The sequence below is a fragment of the Homalodisca vitripennis genome, chromosome 3 (assembly GCF_021130785.1).
Source record: "Homalodisca vitripennis isolate AUS2020 chromosome 3, UT_GWSS_2.1, whole genome shotgun sequence".
Lineage (NCBI taxonomy): Eukaryota > Metazoa > Arthropoda > Insecta > Hemiptera > Cicadellidae > Homalodisca > Homalodisca vitripennis.
Window position 1 is genome coordinate 43834361 of NC_060209.1, and position 23440 is coordinate 43857800.

The 23440-nt window shown below is 34.6% G+C and overlaps 2 protein-coding genes across 2 annotated transcripts; both read right to left on the bottom strand.

The window, feature by feature from the left end:
- Nucleotides 1-7615: 7615 nt before the first annotated feature.
- Nucleotides 7616-21988, bottom strand: LOC124356849 (putative mediator of RNA polymerase II transcription subunit 26). The gene is made up of 2 exons (XM_046808097.1): nt 21527-21988; nt 7616-11677 (listed from the first exon to the last, which is right to left on the bottom strand). Exon 2 carries the CDS (start codon nt 10724-10726, stop codon nt 10007-10009), a length of 720 nt encoding a protein of 239 aa, XP_046664053.1. The 5' UTR covers nt 10727-11677; nt 21527-21988; the 3' UTR covers nt 7616-10006.
- On the bottom strand, nt 16356-16691 carry LOC124358165. The gene has a single exon (XM_046810458.1). The coding sequence runs from the start codon at nt 16689-16691 to the stop codon at nt 16356-16358; it is 336 nt and encodes a 111-aa protein (XP_046666414.1).
- Nucleotides 21989-23440: the final 1452 nt, after the last annotated feature.

Below are 23440 nucleotides of genomic sequence, written 5' to 3' on the forward strand. Positions count from 1 at the left end.
CCCTTCCTTTAAATTAACATTTTGATGGTGAAAATTACGTTTTTATAGTGGCTATCACAATTGTGACATTTGGAACTGAACAGTACCTAACCTGAAATTAGGAGTATGTGTTGTTGCTTGTGTTTACACTTAATGTTTGCTATAAAAAATAAAACAAATGTAGAACTTTGATAGACTACACGCTTTAAATGATGAAGACATATTAGCACACCTTGATAACTCAGACTTTGAGATCTACTAGACGACGACCTTGACATCGACCCTACCTACCAACCTGGCGGACGACCTGCTGGCGAAGACGAGGAACCTGATGAGGCCGACGAAGAAGACCCTGCTTTACATGTTGATCCGGTACCTGAAACTTCTTCTTCAACTAACCAAGGACATAAAAGTAAGGCAAAACCTCACTCTTGGGGGGAAAAAGGCCTTTAATACAAAATACGACCCCATTCAAAACTATGTTAACACTGAACCGCAGACCTTTAGTCCAGCGTACTACTTTGAAAAATACTTCACTCCCTAGCTGTTTGAATCTTTTGCCTTTTTTACTAACCAGTATTTTCAACAGCAAAATGGCAAACCAATGAATCCTCCCTGTACTGCTGCTGAAATTAAGAAATGTTTTGGAATCTATGGCCTAATTTGTATTTTTAAATACCCTGCTGTAAGAATGTATTGGGGAACTAGATATCAGTTCAAAGAAATTTCTGACTGTATGTCCAGAGATAGATTTTTTAGCCTAAAAGTAAACCTACATTGCGTAGAAAATCTAGGTGTATATGAAGCTACCCAAAAAGCCAATAAGTTGTGGAAGGTACAACCTGTCATAGCATCTGTTTGTGAACGATGCTTACAATTAGAAAGGGGTTCAGGCTCCTATTCAATTGATGAGCAAATGATCCCGTTCTTAGGTTCATGTCCAGTTCGACAAGTAGTAAAGAATAAACCTAGACCAGTTGGTTTGAAGAACTACGTCATCACTTCAAGCAATGGCCTAATGCTTGATTTCGAAATTTTGCAAGGAGATACTACAACCTTTCCCAGATGTCTTGGCCACGGACCCGCTGTAGTCTTGCGACGTGTCAAAACCGTTCCCGAGGGTAGTTTCTGTTTATTTTGACAGATATTTTACTAAACTTCCTCTCCTGGAAAAGCTCTCTGACATGAAAATTGAAGGTACTGGGACACTGCAAGCTAACAGAATCTCAAAAAAAGATCCTCAGCTCAGGAACATTGATCTAAGTTAGCAAAGGCAGAACCAAATGAAAAGAGGGGAATATGATGAATACACAAGAGATGATAACACGATGGACTCTAGTGATATGGAAAGACAACAAAGCTATTATGATGGGTTCCACAACTTCAGGAGCAGAACCCCTCACTGATGTCAAGCGTTGGGACAAAAAGCAGAAAAAATACGTTTATGTTTGCTGCCCTTCAGTTGTAAATAATACAACTCAAACATGGAAGGAGTTGATGTCCTTGACCAAATGATGGAATACTACAGGTCATGGATCCGTACAAAAAAATGGCACTTAAAAGTTATTCTCCACTTATTTTATCTATCAATTAATTGTGAACTCCTGGTTTGAGTACAAACTGGCATGCCAACAACAAAAAGTTAAAAATAAAGACCAATTGGGCTTGATGGTATTTAGGATGTCAATTGCAGAGTTCCTCAATGCAGGAATATCAAGGAAGCGGTCTCTGGAACACGTCGAAAACGATGACCAACCTCCACTTCACCCCCCCCCCCCCCCACCCCCCCCCCCCCCCACCCCCCCCCCCCCCCACCCCCCCCCCCCCCCACCCCCCCCCCCCCCCACCCCCCCCCCCCCCCACACTATGCATGTCGAGGGTGGATTCCTGGATCAGATACTGGATTTACAATTATATCTAAATTGTGATTAACGTTATTTATATAAGTGTGTTGTATTTTAAATGTTTTAAAGTTCTTTTCATAATTTACAAGGGTGTTATTATATTTACAATTGTTGATAGATATTATCAGGATGTAATTCCATAGGATGGAATTGTGTTTAGATGCATTCTGGTTCTATATTCCTCAGTTTGTGAGTTCATACATTTCTGGATCGTATTATTAAGTTTGGTATATATTTTCATTATATTAAGGGTTGGTTTCTAAAGTTATTGTTGATTGTAATTATTAAGAGCAACTATCAGTGTTACATTCTAGGATGATTTAATATAATATGAAAGCATATCAAGGATGCATCTCTTTAGCTTTGATCTAGGAGCAGTTGTTGGTAAATTAGGATATTTACGATGGAGTATTATTCAAGTGTTGGTTTAACTCTGATACTTAAGCAGCTGGTATTTATATAATTGTTTATGAGTATATTATACAGTCTGATTCAAGGAGTTTTCCAATGTTATGTATAATATCCGATTTCGAGGAGGGATTCTCAGAGTTCTTAATAGAGCGAGGTTAATCATGGAAAGAGTGATTTTGATTTCCTATAATTTTGTTTTTTGATTATTAAAGGAAGCCTGGGATTAGTAATGTTTTTTTTTATACATGAGTTATTCCAGAGTTATTCCATAGTTATGACTTAAGCGGTTATTGTGGAAGGCATCTCCAATTCCATATTAAATGGAATTGTGATTAACCTGATTAATCTGATGGTTTTCCACGTTTTTGTTTCTCTTCTTAGGACCCTGTTTGTATGTAAATTGTGGATTAATATATATATAAGTAATGGAGTGTACTTACAGTTGGTTTCTAATATGCCGGTGCGGAGATAACTTTGATTCTGAGTAATTAGAATTTTAATAACCATGATGACTATGCGATAGGTTAGGATCTTCGGTTTTGACTAGTGATGTGGATTAAGCATATGTTAAGTGTGAATTTTTATCAGATGTTTGTTTCTATTGATTATTAAGGAGTGTTATTTGTACTTGTTAATAATATCCTTGGTTCAAATCATGGATTTCCTGATTCATATTGAACTAATATAGGTTCGACGCATAGGATCTCGTGTTATTTAATTAGTGTTTAGGATTAATTAATGAGAATACAGATGTAAAGGTTATTTTATAATTTTTGCTCTATGATTATTCAAGGAGTGCTTTAAAGATGTTAATTTTGGATGGTGTTGTACATAGATCTAAATTATATGATGTACTCAGTAGGTTTGATCTACCTTGCGGATTGGAGCTGGTTATCTTCCTGATTTTATAATTGGATTTAGGATAATTATGATGATTTACAAGGATGTGTGTATTTCATCAGTGTTTTTACTATCATTATTAAAGGAGCAGCCTGGTTATTAATACAATTGTTGATGATAGTATCATCATGAAGTTAAATATCCAAGGAGTGGTACTTCCAGATAGGTTGATTGCTACACTATGCCGCGTTGGTCGGAGCGGCATAGGCATCTCTCCTGGATTCCATATTGAATCTAGGAGAGTTGTGGATTAACATCATGATGATACTAGAGTCGTGATGTGGTTATTTCCTATACAGGTGTTTTGTTTAACTACTTGCATTATTTAAAGGAGCAGCTTGGTTATATAGATGTTACAATTGATGATTGTTAGTATTTTATCATCATGAAGATAAAAATACAAGGAGTCTACTTGCATTACTTAAAGGAGCAGCCTGGTTATTAGTATGTTACAATTGTTGGATGATAGTATATTATCATCATGAAGTCAAATATCCAAGGAGTGGTACTTCCAGATAGGTTGACTGCTACACTATGCCGCGTTGGTCGGAGCGGCATAGGCATCTCTCCTGGATTCCATATTGAATCTAGGAGAGTTGTGGATAAACTTCATGATGATACTAGAGTCGTGATGTAGTTATTTCCTATACAGGTGTTTTGTATCTACTTGCATTATTTAAAGGAGCAGCTTGGTTATAAAGATGTTACAATTGTTGGATGATAGTATATTATCATCATGAAGTTAAATATCCAAGGAGTGGTACTTCCAGATAGGTTGACTGCTACACTATGCCGCGTTGGTCGGAGCGGCATAGGCATCTCTCCTGGATTCCATATTGAATCTAGGAGAGTTGTGGATAAACTTCATGATTATACTAGAGTCGTGATGTAGTTATTTCCTATACAGGTGTTTTGTTTCTACTTGCATTACTTAAAGGAGCAGCCTGGTTATTAGTATGTTACAATTGTTGGATGATAGTATATTATCATCATGAAGTCAAATATCCAAGGAGTGGTACTTCCAGATAGGTTGACTGCTACACTATGCCGCGTTGGTCGGAGCGGCATAGGCATCTCTCCTGGATTCCATATTGAATCTAGGAGAGTTGTGGATAAACTTCATGATGATACTAGAGTCGTGATGTAGTTATTTCCTATACAGGTGTTTTGTTTCTACTTGCATTACTTAAAGGAGCAGCCTGGTTATTAATATGTTACAATTGTTGATGATAGTATATTATTATCATGAAGTCAAATATCCAAGGAGTGGTACTTCCAGATAGGTTGACTACTACACTATGCCGCGTTGTCGGAGCGGCATAGGCATCTCTCCTGGATTCCATATTGAATCTAGGAGAGTTTTGGATTAACATCATGATGATACTAGAGTAGTAATAAGGTTATTTTCTATACAGGTGTTTTGTTTCTCCTTGCATTATTTAAAAGAGCAGCTTGGTTATAAAGATGTTACAATTGTTGGATGAGATTAGATTATCATTATGAAGTTAAATATCCAAGGAGTGGTACATCCAGATAGGTTGACTGCTACACTATGCCGCGTTAGTCGGAGCGGCATAGGCATCTCTCCTGGATTCCATATTGAATCTAGGAGAGTTGTGGATAAACTTTATGATGATACTAGAGTCGTGATGTAGTTATTTCCTATACAGGTGTTTTGTTTCTACTTGCATTACTTAAAGGAGCAGCCTGGTTATTAATATGTTACAATTGTTGATGATAGTATATTATTATCATGAAGTCAAATATCCAAGGAGTGGTACTTCCAGATAGGTTGACTGCTACACTATGCCGCGTTGTTCGGAGCGGCATAGGCATCTCTCCTGGATTCCGTAATGAATCTAGGAGAGTTGTGGATTAACATCATGATGATACTAGAGTCGTGATGTGGTTATTTCCTATACAGGTGTTTTGTTTCTACTTGCATTACTTAAAGGAGCAGCCTGGTTATTAGTATGTTACAATTGTTGGATGATAGTATATTATCATCATGAAGTTAAATATCCAAGGAGTGGTACTTCCAGATAGGTTGACTGCTACACTATGCCGCGTTGGTCGGAGCGGCATAGGCATCTTCCCTGGATTCCATATTGAATCTAGTAGAGTTGTGGATTAACATCATGGTGATACTAGAGTCGTGATGTGGTCATTTCTTATACAGGTGTTTTGTTTCTACTTGCATTATTTAAAGGAGCAGCATGGTTATTAATATGTTACAATTGTTGGATGATAGTATATTATCATCATGAAGTTAAATATCCAAGGAGTGGTACTTCCAGATAGGTTGACTGCTACACTATGCCGCGTTGGTCGGAGCGGCATAGGCATCTCTCCTGGATTCCATATTGAATCTAGGAGATTTGTGGATTAACATCATGATGATACTAGAGTAGTTATAAGGTTGTTTTCTATACAGGCGTTTTGTATCTACTTGCATTATTTAAAGGAGCAGCTTTGTTATAAAGATGTTACAATTGTTGGATGATAGTATATTATCATCATGAAGTTAAATATCCAAGGAGTGGTACTTCCAGATAGGTTGACTGCTACACTATGCCGCGTTGGTCGGAGCGGCATAGACATCTCTCCTGGATTCCATATTGAATCTAGGAGAGTTGTGGATTAACATCATGATGATACTAGAGTCGTGATGTGGTTATTTCCTATACAGGTGTTTTGTTTCTACTTGCATTACTTAAAGGAGCAGTCTAGTTATTATTATGTTACAATTGTTGGATGATAGTATATTATCATCATGAACTCAAATATCCAAGGAGTGGTACTTCCAGATAGGTTGACTGCTACACTATGCCGCGATGGTCGGAGCGGCATAGGCATCTCTCCTGGATTCCATATTGAATCTAGGAGAGTTGTGGATTAACATCAAGATGATACTAGAGTTGTGATAAGGTTATTTCCTATACAGGTGTTTTGTTTCTACATGCATTACTTAAAGGAGCAGCCTGGTTATAAAGATGTTACAATTGTTGGATGATAGTATATTATCATCATGAAGTCAAATATCCAAGGAGTAGTACATCCAGATAGGTTGACTGCTACACTATGCCGCGTTGGTCGGAGCGGCATAGGCATCTCTCCTGGATTCCATATAGAATCTAGGAGAGTTGTGGATTAACATCATGATGATACTAGAGTCGTGATGTGGTTATTTCCTATACAGGTGTTTTGTTTCTACTTGCATTACTTAAAGGAGCAGCCTAGTTATTAATATGTTACAATTGTTGGATGATAGTATATTATTATCATGAACTCAAATATCCATGGAGTGGTACTTCCAGATAGGTTGATTGCTACACTATGCCGCGATGGTCGGAGCGGCATAGGCATCTCTCCTGGATTCCATATTGAATCTAGGAGAGTTGTGGATTAACATCATGACGATACTAGAGTTGTGATAAGGTTATTTCCTATACAGGTGTTTTGTTTCTACTTGCATTACTTAAAGGAGCAGGCTGGTTATTAATATGTTACAATTGTTGGATGATAGTATATTATCATCATGAAGTCAAATATCCAAGGAGTGGTACTTCCAGATAGGTTGACTGCTACACTATGCCGCGATGGTCGGAGCGGCAAAGGCATCTCTCCTGGATTCCATATTGAAACTAGGAGAGTTGTGGATTAACATCATGATGATACTAGAGTTGTGATAAGGTTATTTTCTATACAGGTGTTTTGTATCTACTTGCATTATTTAAAGGAGCAGCTTGGTTATAAAGATGTTACAATTGTTGGATGATAGTATATTATCATATTGAAGTTAAATATCCAAGGAGTGGTACTTCCAGATAGGTTGACTGCTACACTATGCCGCGTTGGTCGGAGCGGCATAGGCATCTTCCCTGGATTCCATATTGAATCTAGGAGAGGTGTGGATTAACATCATGATGATACTTGAGTCATGATGTGGTTATTTTCTATACAGGTGTTTTGTATCTACTTGCATTATTTAAAGGAGCAGCTTGGTAATAAAGATGTTACAATTGTTGGATGATAGTATATTATCATCATGAAGTTAATTATCCAAGGAGTGGTACTTCCAGATAGGTTGACCGTTACACTATGCCGCGTTGGTCGGAGCGGCATAGGCATCTCTCCTGGATTCCATATTGAATCTAGGAGATTTGTGGATTAACATCATGATGATACTAGAGTTGTGATAAGGTTATTTTCTATACAAGTGTTTTGTATCTACTTGCATTGTTTAAAGGAGCAGCTTGGTTATAAAGATGTTACAATTGTTGGATGATAGTATATTATCATCATGAAGTCAAATATCCAAGGAGTGGTACTTCCAGATAGGTTGACTGCTACACTATGCCGCGATGGTCGGAGCGGCATAGGCATCTCTCCTGGATTCTATATTGAATCTAGGAGAGTTGTGGATTAACATCATGATGATACTAGAGTTGTGATAAGGTTATTTTCTATACAGTTGTTTTGTATTTACTTGCATTATTTAAAGGAGCAGCTTGGTTATAACGTACCCTATACGATTCCAGTTTTCGGAGTAGCATGGTGAACACAATCAAAGGCCTTCGAAAGATCGAGAAATACACCAATTGTGTGCTCCTGACCCTCAAAACCCTCCTCGATCGCATCCACAAGGCTTGTGATAGCATCAATTGTTGACATTTTTTTTTCGAAATCCAAATTGGCTTGAAGACTAAATGTCAAACCTATTGAGGAAATCCATGAGTCTTGCAAGTAAAAGTTTTTCAAATACTTTACTTAAAACTGGCAGAATTGAAATGGGACGATAGCTGCTTGCGAGGCAAGGATCGTCCTTCTAGAAAACTGGTGCCAAGATCGAGAAATACACCAACTGTGTGCTCCCGACCCTCAAAACCCTCCTCGATCGCATCCATAAGGCTTGTGATAGCATCAATTGTCGACATGTTTTTTTCGAAGTCCAAATTGGCTTGAAGACAAAATGTCAAACCTATTGAGGAAATCCATGAGTCTTGCAAGAAAAATTTTTTCAAATACTTTACTTAAAACTGGCAGAATTGAAATGGGACGATCCAAATCCAAATTGGCTTGAAGAAAAAATGTCAAACCTATTGAGGAAATCCATGAGTCTTGCAAGAAAAAGTTTTTCAAATACTTCACTTAAAACTGGCATAATTGAAATGGGACGATAGTTGCTTGCGAGGCAAGGATCGTCCTTCTTGAAAACTGGAGTAACTTTGGCTGTTTTTAGCTGGGCTGGAAACACTCCTATTTCAAAGGAAATGTTAAGCAGTCTTGTCTGTGGTTTCAAAATGTACTTTAGGCAACGTTTGAGTAGCCACACTGACATGCCATTGATGTCACATGATTTTTTTGTGTAGAATCCCCGTATAACCCCCGCCAACTCGTCCTCGCTAGCAGGAGAAAGCACCATGGACGATACCGGTCCTCTTATAGGTTCCAAACTAAACCGACAGACGCTCAAAGGCAGGTTCGGCACTGCGGTTGCAAAAAATTACTAAACTCCCTGGCCACTTCTTCAGGGGCCTGTAAAAGTTCATCCGTTTTAAATTTGAGTTAATAATTTCCTATGCTACTTTGGATATGTTATCTGCTCTCTTCAGTCTACTTTCAATGTCATATGCTTTAGTTGCTTTTATGACTTTCCTGTAAATTCTCTTATAGCTTTTGAAAAAGGTTTTAAACCGCTCATCTTGAGACGGAGCAGTAAAATATGGAGTAGTAAAACTTTAAATTTTCTCTTGATTTGAGAATGCCCTGGGTAACCCATTGATTTTATTGAAATACTATTTTATCCTTGAACATTTTGAATGGGCAAGTGGCGTCAAGATGTGTGGTAATAACTAAATGAGTTGAATGCCTCATTTGGGGTTTTTAAATTGTTTAAGAAAGTCCAGGATTCTTTTGAAAGAGACTGACAGAGGCGATCAACATTTCTGGGATGTAGAGACAGTTTGAGTTTTTTAGTTTGGTGTTGGGTTCCGGCCTCACTCCAAGGATGGCAACCTCCTGCGCAAAAGGGTCAGCGATGGCTGTGTCCAATACAGAGACCACAGCAGTTGAAATGTTTGTGATGACATTGTCAATGGCTGTGCTCGATGTAGCGGTCACTCTAGTGGGTAAGTTCACAGCTCACTCCAATCCGAATGAATTCAACACGTCTCGAAGCCGCTGGGTCATGGGGTTGGTGTGGTCTAAGACATTGATATTGAAATCGCCAATTATAATGAAATGCTTTTACTTCAGTTTAAAAAAGGACAAAAGTGATCCGAGTTTCTCAAAAAATTTATCGGTGCAGACTCTAGGGGATCTATACAGTCTGACTATGTTTACCTTTTCAGAGTATTTTAGGGAAACACTTATGCCAATAATTTCAAAGTCCAATTCAGAACTATAGTTTGCTAAGGCTAGAACTTTAAATACTTTTTTTTAAAAAATTGCCACACATCCCCCTTTGAAAAGACTGCGATGAAAAGAGTTTGCCAATTGATAATTGTTAACTTTAAATTGAGAAATTGAATAAATGTTGAAACTTTGCTCTGTAACAACAAAAACACCAGGATTCAATTACTCGCGTAGCAGTGACAGTTCACTCACTTTGTTCGTTGCGATCTGGGCATTTTGATGTACCAAAGAAAGCTTATTTAAATTAAATTTGGGGTTTGATAGTTTAGCACGATGCCAATTTTTGTTGTGGTTTACCGATACTGAAACCGAAATGCGTCCACTGGGACTTCTAAAAAAAGATTTGGTCTGTGTACAGTCAGTTCATCTTCCTTCTTCATTTTTAATGCGTCCGCTTATGAGTCTGTACCAGGGCACACGCGCGGGACGTTTTCAACTGGAGGTCCAAAAACGGATGAAAGCTCACCGGAGGAAAGTGGATCGGCAACATCAGTCAACCCAGCAGCAGGAGGCTTCAGATGGAGTTCAGCAGGCACAGGAGGATCATCACGAGGCTCAGGGGCAGAAGGAGGGCTAGCAGCAGAAGAAAGCCCCGCATCGTGTTCAGGCACCGCAGCGGCCACAGGTTCGGTGTCATCAGAAAGTCCGGTCGCATCAGAGGATGAATTGGCTCCATGATGTAGCTTCGCAGCGGCTGCAGGTCCGGTGGTGGACGGGGACTTATCAGCAGGAGACGCCGTGATAGCTGATGAAGGGTCACAGACAGTCGGAGAAGGTTTAATATTAGCAGTAACCTTTTTCGTTTTACGTTTAGAGTTGCTAGTTGATGTTATGCCACATTTTAAAGTTGAAGTTTGAGAGAGTTTTGCAGGATTGGTTGTTTTAGATTTCGTTTTAAACTTTCTGGATGAGAGGACACACTCAGATGAGTTTGGAGGTGATTGATTGGTTGGTGATTCTTTATTAGCTTTCGATTTAACAGTTGTAGTTGACGAAACATCACACTCATTAAGCGTAGGATGTTGTCTTGAAGTTGAATTAAATGAATTTGAAGGTGGTTGTTTACAAGGAGAAACTTTTGTTGTGTTTTGTTTAGAACTCCTGGTTGGTGACATTTCACGCTCATGAAGACTAGAAGATGATGTTAAAAATCCGTTGTAACGTTGAGGATTTGTCACATTCTAAAGTTGAAGTTTGAGAGAGTTTTGCAGGAGTGGTTGTTTTAGATTTCGTTTTAGACTTTCTGGATAAGGGGACCTCACACTCAGATAACGTTGGAGGTGATTGATTGGTTGGTGATTCTTTCTTAGCTTTCGTTTTAACAGTTGTAGTTGATGGAACTTCATACTCATTAAAACCAAAATATGGAGATGTCACTGAATCCAATGGAGTTTGAGAAGGTTGTGTAGACTTGCTAATATTTTTATTTTTGGAACTATGGAGAATCAGTTCAATGGGATGGTGATCGGATTTTTTAAACTCCCCCGTGATCACGCGAGTCTTTGAAGGGTCAAAGTCAACGATGAAATTGTCCAGGCAAGATCCACGCTTATGGGTGCATTCAGATATCATTGCCTTAAATCCATTTTTCTTCAGAATTCTTTTAACTTTTTTTTCGTGGTGGTCTGTACACTGTAGAAACTACCAAGTTTCTGGAAGGAATTTCAATGTTAGTAACTTCAAATACTCTTTTTTCACAAAATTCATCTAAGTCTTCTCTTAGTTTGTAGTCGAGGTCATTACTTAGAAGATTTGCAACGCCCCCTCTCTCTATTTTTGTCTCTGCAATACGAAGTACGCGCTGTATATCCGTCTATTCCCTTGAGCAGATTTTGATTCCTTTGGAAATGTTCAGCCACTAAGAAAGCTAAAGGCTTGTTAGTTTTAATAAATTTTTTGATTGGATCTTTTTTGTTCTGAAAGCCTTGAGAATTCAAAAATATGATTTTATCTGTCATACTGCATGCAATGCTAGGCATGATTATTGGTCGCTGCTTTTATTTGCGCAAGAATTCCACCTTTTTTGATAAGTTGCAGTCAAGGTCACCTTATCGGATTCTACAAGCCTGAAAACAAATAAAAGCTGCTATTAGAAATATATAATGAATTTAGTTGTAAAAGTTTTTTTATATAATAAAATACATACGTAATACATTTAAATACGACATACGAGTATACTAAAAGTTAACAGTACGTGTTTTAAATAATTTTCGAAGTTAACATTTAACATAAAAACAAATTCTTGCGAACCCAAGGCTATATCTCTAGATGTCGATGTTGCAGCAGTAAAACGTTGCAATGCGATTAATCTAGAGAATTTATTAAATTCTCATATTTAGATACAATTATATTTATGGGTTCATCTATAGAATAGATAACAGAACATTATAAATGCGATGTTAAAAATATAATAATAATTTTATATATATGCTAGGATTTTGAATGGCATATTAGAACGGTAACCAAATGATGAAAATAAATCTTTAAAAATTATTTCAGGTAAAGAAATATTTCTATGTAAATTTATTGATATTATTGAAATACTTAATAATACTTAAGAATTAAAAACTCCAGATTCATATTCAATTTAAAAGATAGTAGTGTAAATCAAGAAGATTATCAACAGTATTTAAGTGTTTACAAGAAAGTGAAAGAGACAAATATAGGATAATATTCTGATCTGTATAAAATTCACGATGTTTTATTGTTTACACATATTTTTGAAAATTTTACATTAAATTGCTTAAATTGTTGTAAATTAGATCTCGCACATTATTTGATTGCACCAGTTTTAGTGTAAGACGCAATGTTAAAATTAACCAATACTGAATTACAATAGATTCATAATTACGATATGTATTTAATGATTGAAGCAGGTATTAAAGATGGAATTTCTCAATGTGTTAAAAGGCCTGTTAAAGCAAATCATAAATATTTAAAATACTATGAAAAACAAAACCAAAACATTTTTTATTGTAGGTTGATGCTAGTAATCTATATAGTTGGGTACTTTCTCAAGATAAAAAAGAGCTCTATTCCATTTGATTATATAACACGGATGAACCCGACAGCTTATACAAATAAAGAGCGAAAAGCAAAATCTTAGATCTAATTTTACGTGATAAAGTTTATGGATATATTTTAGAAGTTAATTTAGAATATCCGACAAATTTACATGATTTTCATAAAGATTGATCTGTAGCTCCAGAACATTAAAAAATAAGCTTTGTAAATTTTTTTAAATAAAACAGATTATATCGTTCATTTAAGAAATTTAAAACACTCTCTAGAAAAAGGAAAGATTTTGTACTATTAACTGAATTATTGCGTTTGATCAGAAGCCATATATGAAAGAATATATAGATTTTAATTCTAATATGAAAACTAAAGCTACAAGCGGATTTGAGAAAGATTTTAAACAAATAATTCAGTTTTAGGAAAACGTTGAAATAGATGTGATATTAAACTAGAAAATAAAGAATTTCCAATGCGTTAAGCAAAGAAAACAAGTCTTAAATGCTTTGAAATATTTTATGGAAATTGGATAGCATCACATACGCACAAACGAAACAAATTTAACAAATTTTCAGTTTTTGGCCTTTCAAAATTGCTTATGTATGAAATTTATTACGACAAACTAGTTTTATTACGATAAAATAAAGAGATGTTATTCAGATTTGAACCTTTGTTACATGGACAGCGACAGTTATTTTTTTTAAATTGAGGAAAACCCACATAAAATTATAAATTTAAATTTTAACGTAGTTGATACAAGCAATTAGAAAAAATAACGAAAGTTTCGAGACTAAAAACCAGAAATTTAAAACAGCATTTAAGGGGTGAATTTAATGGTGAAATGTTTTGACATATTTTGCATATTAAGATGAAAATATATTCTTTATTAAGAATATATTTTCATTCAGGAATTTATTCCAATATTATTACATTGGAATAAAATCCTGTCAGATGTAAAGGAATAAACAGGAGGGTTGTAAATAAAACAAGAAATGTTGAAAATGTTGTTTGTTTTAAGATAACATTTAGATAGATGATTAACATAAAAAGTTATAACGATAAATTGTATACACTAATTGAAATTGTGTTCTAAAGACTATAAAGCCGCGTTTACACTGGAAACAAAACATGTTTATAAACAATGTTTCGGACCAGAAATTCGGTGTTTCTCCACATGTTTCTTGTTTCCCGTAGACAGCGGTAAGATCAAAGGGTGTTTATAAACATTGTGGAATGTTTCGGAAACACAAGACGTTTAGATATAGGAACATTGTTGAGAAACATAAATCATCAGGTCTACCAATAATTTTTTATGCGTCTTTTTGGTAGAACAAGTTGTCAGTATGTTTTGTTTCGATGGAATGGTAAAACAATGGTTTCATACAAAGTCAAGAATTCAAAAATGATTTGTTTCTATCGACTTTGTCATGAAAAGCCATCAATTGATAAGGACTCAAAAAACCTCTAATCATTGAGACATACAACGCAACCAAAGGTGCAATTAATACTTTGGATCAAATGTGCAATCAAATGACGTGCAGCCGAAAGACGAGGCGTTGGCCATCATGTGTATTTTTTAGCATGATAAATATCATGCTAGTAAATTCCTATGTTATTTACACTACTAACATGGTGAAAATGGGCCCGAAACCGCTTTCAAAGAGAAACTTTGCAATGAAAATCCAATATGACCACATCACACCATGGCTTCAGCACCGTATGAACTACCCAAACTTGCCAAGAAAACTCCTCTAATCAATTGCTGAAATAATTAAGGCACCTCTTCAAACAAACAAATTTAATGTCCCTCAACACCCCCGTCGAACAATTTGTGGAATATGTCCATCAGCAAAACGGAGGATGACGTCAATCTTTTGCTGCTGATGTGCCAAGCCAATCTGTGCCGAGTATCGCGGAAGATGCTGTGTCCATTGTATAGATGAGATTTAACCATAGACTTAGTTTTAAAAAGGTTTACTAAGCTGTATTATAAGTGTTAATACGCAATTAAATGACATTTTTGTAAAATAAAATGTATTTGTACATTTTTTGAATCCTGTCGTAATGTTTACGATTCGTTAGCTTTAATGTAACTTTTTGAACACGTTAGCTCTCTCGGGTTAAGGTCTTTGAATAGGTCGCTTCCACTATAAACACCTCGTGACGCAAGTGAAGGCCTTACCCAGAACCTCCTGGGTTCTCTGTCACATAACAAAACACAGGTAGTGGCAGCTAGAAGAAGAACATCCTCCTCGTCAGACGACATCAAGAGTGGCTGTCCTAAAATGTTTAGGAACAGTGTGTGCAAAATATTTCATGATAGTAGCAAAATATAAACAAAGTTCCAGAAACAATGCTTATAAACATGTTTTGTTTCCAGTGTAAACGCGGCTTAAAATACAGAGTGTCCCACGAAAAGATTTAGGCATAGACGTTTGATTTTGTATTACTTCATATTTATGTACCGAACATTTTCAAACTCTACACAATTAATAAAGGAAGTTTTAAAAATATTCTGTGAAAATTAACGCTCCCCAACAATTGTAGATACAAAATGGTGACATATTGCAAATTTTACCATTTTGCTTCCTATAAAAATTCATTTCTTGAATTACCTGATTTGATTACTGCGTTGCAGTTTCAAAGAACAGCTGTTTCATGACGCTCATTGTTGAAAAAAGCTGTTTGATTGAAGAATATTGCTTGTGCTATAAAAACATAACCTAACCTCCTCCATCACTGTTTTACTGATATTGAAGTCCAAGAAATAGCTTTTAAACGTTGAACAAAAAGTGAAATGTTGTGCATGAGCTATTGCTTTTGGCAACATTACAGAAGCATTTAGACAATTTCAGGTTGCCTACCGAGAAGTTGAACCACCTAGCAATCCAAAAGTAACTAAGTGGAAAAATATTTTGTTAGGAACTGGAAATGTCTTAAAAAGTACTCTAGAGGATAAAATGAGGGAAGAGAAGTACTAGTATGTGCATCAATGCTCCACTCTCCAGGAAAACCGAAATCACAAAGGAAGGTTGAACTTGAAACTGGTGTTTCAAAGTCTTCAGTACAGAGAATAATTAAGAAAAACAAAATTAAATTGTACAAAAGTCTCCTAGTCCATGATCTTCTTGAAGATGATCAGGACATGAGAGTGGAATTTGCTTCTTATATTAGAGTTTCATGAGCTAGATTATAACTGACATACTCAAATTGTCTTTTTTCAGACGAGTCACTTTCTACCGCAATGGTGCTGTTAAATAGGCATAATTGTAATTATTACAACACCGGTAATCCACACATTCTTGAACAGACTCTACTTAAATGAAAATAAATTACTGTTTGGGCAACTGTCAGTTGTAATAGGGTGCTATCATACATTTCAGACAGTACAATGACTGGGAATATGTATGAACAGGTTTTAAATGAACAAGTCTTTACTCATTTTACGGTTCCAAAAATGGATCAAGCAATATTCCAACAAGATGGTGCTCCATCTCATTTCGGAAATCCTGTCAAGCGATTACTAAATGATAACCTTCTTGGCGGTTGGCTTGGTCGTTGAAGTGATTTATTAGATTGGCCACCCCGATTCCCAAATTGAACTGTGTGCGATTCCCTTCTATGGGGTTGGGAACAAGTTTATACTCGTAGCTTCAATAATATATATATATATATATATATATATATATATATATATATATATATATATATATATATATATAATCGGTTTCACAGCGTATGTGGTCGCCTTCCGATTCCCAACTTCCACTCTTTCCTATCATTCCAATCACCAGGTCCCAAGTTCCGTTCCGACATTGCCTTCGATATCCCCTGCTTCCATGTTTCTCTAGGGCGCCCCCTCTTTCGTCGTTCTGTTGGTAGCCATTCCATAAGAATTTTTGGCAGACGTTCCTCATCCATTCGGTTTACATGGCCGAACCATACTAACTGTTTCTGTCTAATTGCTTCAACAATAGTTTCTTCTCGTTTCATCGTTCTTCTTATCTCCTCATTTCGCACTCTGTCTAATTTCGATTTCCGCGCAGCTCTTCTCAGGAAATCCATTTCGGTGGACAATAGTTTTATTTTCCATTTTTCTGGAGATTTGCCATGTTTCACTACCGTAGGTCAAAGTGCTTTTGACAATCGTGTCGTAAACAGGACATATTCGTAAATATGTCGTGCTTCAATAATGATGAGGAATTAAAACAATCAATTGAAGAGGAACTTCTCCGGATTCCGCAGAATTTCTTTGTAAGAACTTACGATTCATTTGTTAAGCGTTGTTATCATTGTGTCACTGTGTGATGGATTGCAGTTCGAATAATTGTGGACTGTAATTGTAGGTTTTGTAATAGGCTATGTTCTAATCTTTTGATTTAAGTACTTTATTTCTCTAGAATATGACAATAAATAATTTTACAAAACCAAAAATACTGTTTTTAAAGTATAGTTTTTCAAAATACTACAATTTTGTTTCAAGAGTTGCTAGAGAGCTGAAATTTTCGAAAAATGTTTTAAGAACCCTATTTAATGAATTGTGTAGAGTTTGAAAATGTTCGGTGTGTAAATGACAAGTAATATAAAATCAAACGTATAAATCTCTTCGTGGGTCACCCGGTACTTGTATCAGCAAATAAAGTTGAAATTGTTATTGATATAAATGAAGTAAAATCTAACATTTTAGAAGATAAAAATAAAACAGGTAATTTTAAACATTTAAAAGTACAGAAAAATCTGATATTATAGACTATTAAAAAAAGGTAAGTTTGAAAATTAGTTTGAAAAGAGGGATTAACCAACAGCTGATACCTCTCAATTGTGACATGTTTGTTGCTCGCTTAATGCTTTGATGGATTTTGTTGAGAAAAGTACCAAGAAAAATTATTCGGAATCGTTATAAAAAAATAGTTGGTATCTAGTAAATATTTTATAACTAGACTGGTGTTTTTGTTATTTGACTTAAAAATGTTCAAGAGATGTCATTTTGTTAATATTGAAGAAAATCACACAACTTGGTTTTAGTTTTCTTCTTATTTTTTATCTATAGCTTATGTAAATACTAGTAATAGTTATGGGGATAAAAAATGGTGGCTATCATTTCTCGATATTATACATATAAAGCATTTTTTGTTTTTGGAATCATGAAAACTCTCAGATACAGAAATTTGTGAGACTTTTTTGAACATAGGATAAGTCAAAATATATTGTTTTATGAGATTAAAATCTATGGATTTTGGTTTGAGGCTTCATATTTTGGCTTCAACAATATTGTGCCAAACCTTTTTGTTAGTAGTACAATTAATAATTGTTAACAGCGTCAGTCCCCTTTTGTCAAACTCTCCTGCAGCTGCATGACATGTGTGATAGTTGTGAGAAACACGTTAAAACACAGACGTAATCATGATGGCAAATGAATAAATAGAAATATCTATTCTCAACCATATTGCACCGACAAGGACATTTACATGTTATACCAAGCTCACTTTTTGTATGTCTTCGGTAAGAACAAGAAAAAACATTTCTTGGTTGTTGCATTATTGTGTTTTTTTTTGTCTTATAGCAATGTTCAATTTTCGCTTTATCAAGGTTTATGAAATGGATCTGCCAAAATCAGATGTTCTATGATAATCTTGACTTTGAAACTTCCATTGAGTGTCAAAGAATCGATCGTGTATATCCGGCGTCTGAAAAGATCCAACAACTCACACTGACCGTTGGGTCATTAAGAATTTTCAGATCTCTTTTGAGATTGAATAATTAAATCACTTGAATAGATTTTTATTGCATTTCAAAATTATTTCTCTTTCTACTAAAATAGCAGGATATTGGTCAACTAAAACATTTTTAATACGATGACCCATTGATTAGTACATAAATTATTAGGTTTTGATGAGAAAATCGAACAATATAAAGACCAATGTGTAATCTATCTAAACATCAAATTAACCAAGGCAATCGACATAATAATATTAAATATAAATATAACATAAAATAATACAAAGAGAAAATAAACAATAGAATTAAGTGTGATTTTTAAGTAATTTTGTAGTTTAATATTAATTTTAAATTAATAATTATTTATTTTAATACTTTAAATTAATTTATTTTAGTAAAATGCAAGATTTATTTAAAGTTTACATAATATACAGGTAACCTATAAACTGTCATTATTACTTTATATGAAGAAATAAATATTTAGTTTTAAATAAATAAATATATAAGATTAATATTTTTTAATAATGACTACGCTGATACTTTAAATTTATCACAGTAATTTAATTTAAATGATAAGTAACGTAAATTGTAACGTGTAAATAGTCTGTACCTGGAACAAGAAATTTGCTTCTTGAAAATGTGGTATAAACGAACAAGTTTAGTTCTTCTTAAAGAAATACGTTTGGGACGGACAAAAGTTTGGTATAATAAAATAACGTATTTAATCCAGTGCGTCCGGATATGGATCGTGATCCTGGGAGTGGATGGCTTGAGAACGGCTAGTACAACAGGAACTGCCGTTTGGATAGCATGGCTTATGGACTCTCCGTACTGCATGGTGAACGTGGAACCGACTAGAGGACTGTCTTGCTGTACATACATCCTTGTGCCATACAGTTATATGCTGTTGATTTTCAATCCTTGTTTTGGTTTCATGTACAGAACATTACATAGAAAAGCTTCATGAAAGAGTTTATTGAATTTTAAAATATCTTTCCATCTTATGGAAAGCGTAGGCTATTCTGAGAATAGGCCTAAGACTGCAATCGGTATGCAACAGCTGCTTAAAGCAAGATTCCAGAAATTAGTTGAAAAAGATTGAAATTATGTTGGTTTAGGCAATATTATTGTAAATATGCTACATGCTTTGGCTCAATTCTGTATTTGTAAATATTGTTAAAATTACGATTGAGAACGTTTAAAATAAATTTTGTAGTTTTCAGAACTCCCCAATTTGGGAAATTTGACTATTTAAGTAACAACGATTAAAGCAATAAAGGAAGAGTGCAAGTTCTATAACGTATTGAATCGAAACCTGGTCCTAACTTCACCAAGATCTTGAGAGATATCGATATTGTAAGAGAGCGAAAAGCGGAAAGATTCAGACAAGAAGAGGTCACAAAAAGAAGAGAACACTAGGGGACATTTACGAAGAGGGTTAGATATAAGGAGAAACAAGACTATTAACTAATTTTTAAAGAAAATCAGTGTTTCTCAAGAACTATTTATATTATACTCCTAAAACTTTTACAATTTTTTGATATAGCCTAAATAGCCCTTACTACCTTAATAAAGAACTGTTTGAATACAAAAATATTCACTGTTTGAAAAATCCATAACAATCATACCTTACAAATAACTTGAAAAACATATTTTTTTAATAAGGGGCTGTGAAGAGGCCTTTACAACCATGTGGTAGAAATTTCATGAATATACCTTTCAAATGTCCAGAAAAAACACAATATCCGTTAACGTAAAATAACATGGTGGAGATAGTGACATTCGTGTCCCTCTTAGCATGTACACCCCTAACCACTTACCAAATAGTACTCACATTAGAGTCCGAAATAAATTAGCAGTTTTATAATTTTTTCTTTCCGAGGAGGGAATATCCGTTATTTTCTCTCTCTTCTGCACTAATATGTAGGTTTTTGTCTGGCGTTTTCTTAATCCATGATATGTCCACACTATCCTAACATACTAGATGCCCTCCCTCAGAAAGGAAAAGTTGTTGTTTACAAAGCATTAGGGATTTTAAACTCATTAATAAAAGTTCTGTAAAAAGCTTATAGATTTCGCAATGTAGAAAAACGACAGAGCTGGCTGGGAGAGGTTGAGTCCGTTTACAAATTTGCTGTTAAAATGAATATAAACTACTCATTTGAAATGTCAATATAAAATACAATAAAATTATCTTTAAAATGAAACTCTAAATACTTAAAACCTTCTAGATAATTTATTAATAAACAACTGGTTATAATTAGAATTAATAAGCTAAATAATCTGAAAATAAAACCAATAGTAAATAATTTTGATTAATTCGAGTCCAGAAACTTAAGCTCACCAAATAAGAAGTTTAAAATTTTAATTTTCATGGTATATACCATATAAAAACACATACGTATTGTATCCTATAGTGTAACGATGAGTAGTAATATAATCTTATAAAAAACTAAAGGTTATACTTAGGTTCTTATTGCCCTGTAACAATATTTGTATCTATGTGGACTCAGAAAATACTGTGTTATATTCCATCATACTTATAAACCTGACTACATTTATATCTCGTACACATGATAATAGGCAAAAATTTAATTTACTAGTTTTTTAGACTATATATGTTGCTACATTCCAATAGTTGCATTCATATATTATTAATAAATATTTACTGTAAACCGGTGGATATAATAAAACTTAAAATTTTCGGGGATTTTAGTAAATTAATGTTATATTTAGGATCTGGATCTACAAATACAATCAAATAACCACTTGCATTTCTTTTCCAGATTTCCTTCAGCATAAAATGAGTCAACAACCAAATATATTTGTAATATAACGAATGTATTTGGAATATGGCTACAACGAAGAGACAACTAGGAAGACTGAATACGGCAAGTCTTAGAAAATACGTAGAAAGAGTAAGTAAGTCAGTAACTATGTAAATGCTTGAAATATAAGTTTATTTTTACTTTACACATAAGTTGTATGTGAGACAAAAAGTAATGTTTTGAACGTATTGACTCAGACTACAATGTGAAGTAAACTTTTACTTTATATTTTTGCTTAGTACATTATTTTACTTTATACTGAGTAATACAGTTAGTAAAAAGAATGAGTACATACACTGAAACTAGTGGAGATGTATAGTAGTGAAAATAAGCAGTTAGTCAATTTTGACTTACCTGTAACACATGCAGCTGTGCAAGAGAACGACTGTGAACTTCTGACTGTGCTGCAGTGCAAGATGGCCGCTTCACACAACTGATAAGAATGACACATACCTGACGTTGACAGTGCATGTGAGTCATACTCAGTGACGGCTCTACTGAAGCAGCAAGACTCATTCCAAAATTGAAGTGCCTTGTTCACAAATCCAACAAACGTTTCCAGAACTAAAGAGTAATAGTAATTGAAAGTAATTTACAATTATTATGAGATGAACGAAGATATGTAAAACTATATTAATGTTGCTGTATGAAAACATTAATTACCAACTTGATTTTGTACATACTGAGATGTGAATTATAAGGTAAACGTAATGAAATACAAATTAATTGAGTTAATAGTTAAAACACCCATAGTGTTCGGTGGGTAAAACTAACTAGCCTAATTATACTGTCTAGTTAATTATAATATACTGTGGGAGCTATAAATAATTAAATGTAGAAGTCGAACAATACGAACGTTAGTATTGTGTAGAAGGTTATGTACGAACGTTAGTATTGTGTAGAAGGTTATGTACGAACGTTAGTATTGTGTAGAAGGTTATATACGAACGTTAGTGTTGTGTAGAAGGTTATATACGAACGTTAGTATTGTGTAGAAGGTTATATATGAACGTTAGTATTGTGTAGAAGGTTATAAAATTGAATTATCGATGTGAAATTCCTTCCCTTCACAGTCTAATCGTAGGACGTGAAAAATTCGCAAAAGTCTTTGTGGACTTCCGGTAGATGAAGCCGGAACATTCCTATTAGGCCATACCTAGTTTTTTTACTAGCACAAAAAATATCCCTTCCGGCTCAGTAAAAAAAGTAGATTTCATCATTTTGAAATGTAAAATTTAAGATGCATTACTAGTTTTTATCTATAATTCGCACAACACTGGTGGGCAATAATCCTCAGTGTAGCCTTGTTAGTATAATAATAACGGTTTATAACAATTAGAAAGTCCATCATCTTGAAACCTCACGAAACAAAAATGGTTACAACCATTTAAATTTCTTTACAAAAATCGTGGAATTATTTAGTTTAAACTAATCCCAAATCATGTTTATAAAAATATTCACTTTTAAAGGTACAATTGTACACTCCTGTGAATTTAAACGGCCATAATATTTAAACCTGGAAAGTTAACAATAAATAAATAGGCATAAACGTTATTAGACAATATTTTTTGAAAGTGCCAATTTTGAATTATCTTGTGAAATAATCGAGATAAATGGCCAACTGTGAACGAACGACATCTTGAAACGTTTTATTAGGACTGGCTAACGAAGTCTCATATACAAATTCTGCCTCTGTACGTAGTTTAAGGTAAAATCATGAAGTTTGGCATTTAATTTTATTTTCACATATGAAGGGTAGAATATGATGACAGTAAATATCTATCAGACAGTTTTGGCTGAGCGTTAGCGAATTATGCGCGCGATATCTCACGAATGACATGGGGTTTGACGCATAAATTCTCTCTTCACTCCCACATTGGCATAATTGAGTATGGTATCGGTGTACGTAACTAGTTTGATATGTTTGAACCAAGCTTCGTCTGAATCTATTAAGAAATACGGTATTTATCATGTTCACAATTATTCCCACAATGTTTACGTACCAGTTGAAATTGTCTATACCCGCTAATTGGATAACCAGTATATGATATAAAAAACACTTTTGATAAAACATTATTTTAAACTACCTGAGAATTCTACACACCTCTTTTTTAAGCTATTATGTTTAGTAATTGACAGATGGTCATTCCTTTTCCAAATTTTGAATAGCCGCTATTTTGAAACGTTAAGATATATCGAAAATAGTTTAAGAATAACAGTTGTTTATAGTTACGTACTATATGTATAAAGATATTAATTTAGGTGTAC

Coding starts and splice junctions, on each gene's coding strand:
- LOC124356849 (XM_046808097.1), bottom strand. CDS start 10,726: ATGTCACCAACCAGGAGTTCTAAACAAAACACAACAAAAGTTTCTCCT.
- LOC124358165 (XM_046810458.1), bottom strand. CDS start 16,691: ATGGATTTCCTGAGAAGAGCTGCGCGGAAATCGAAATTAGACAGAGTG.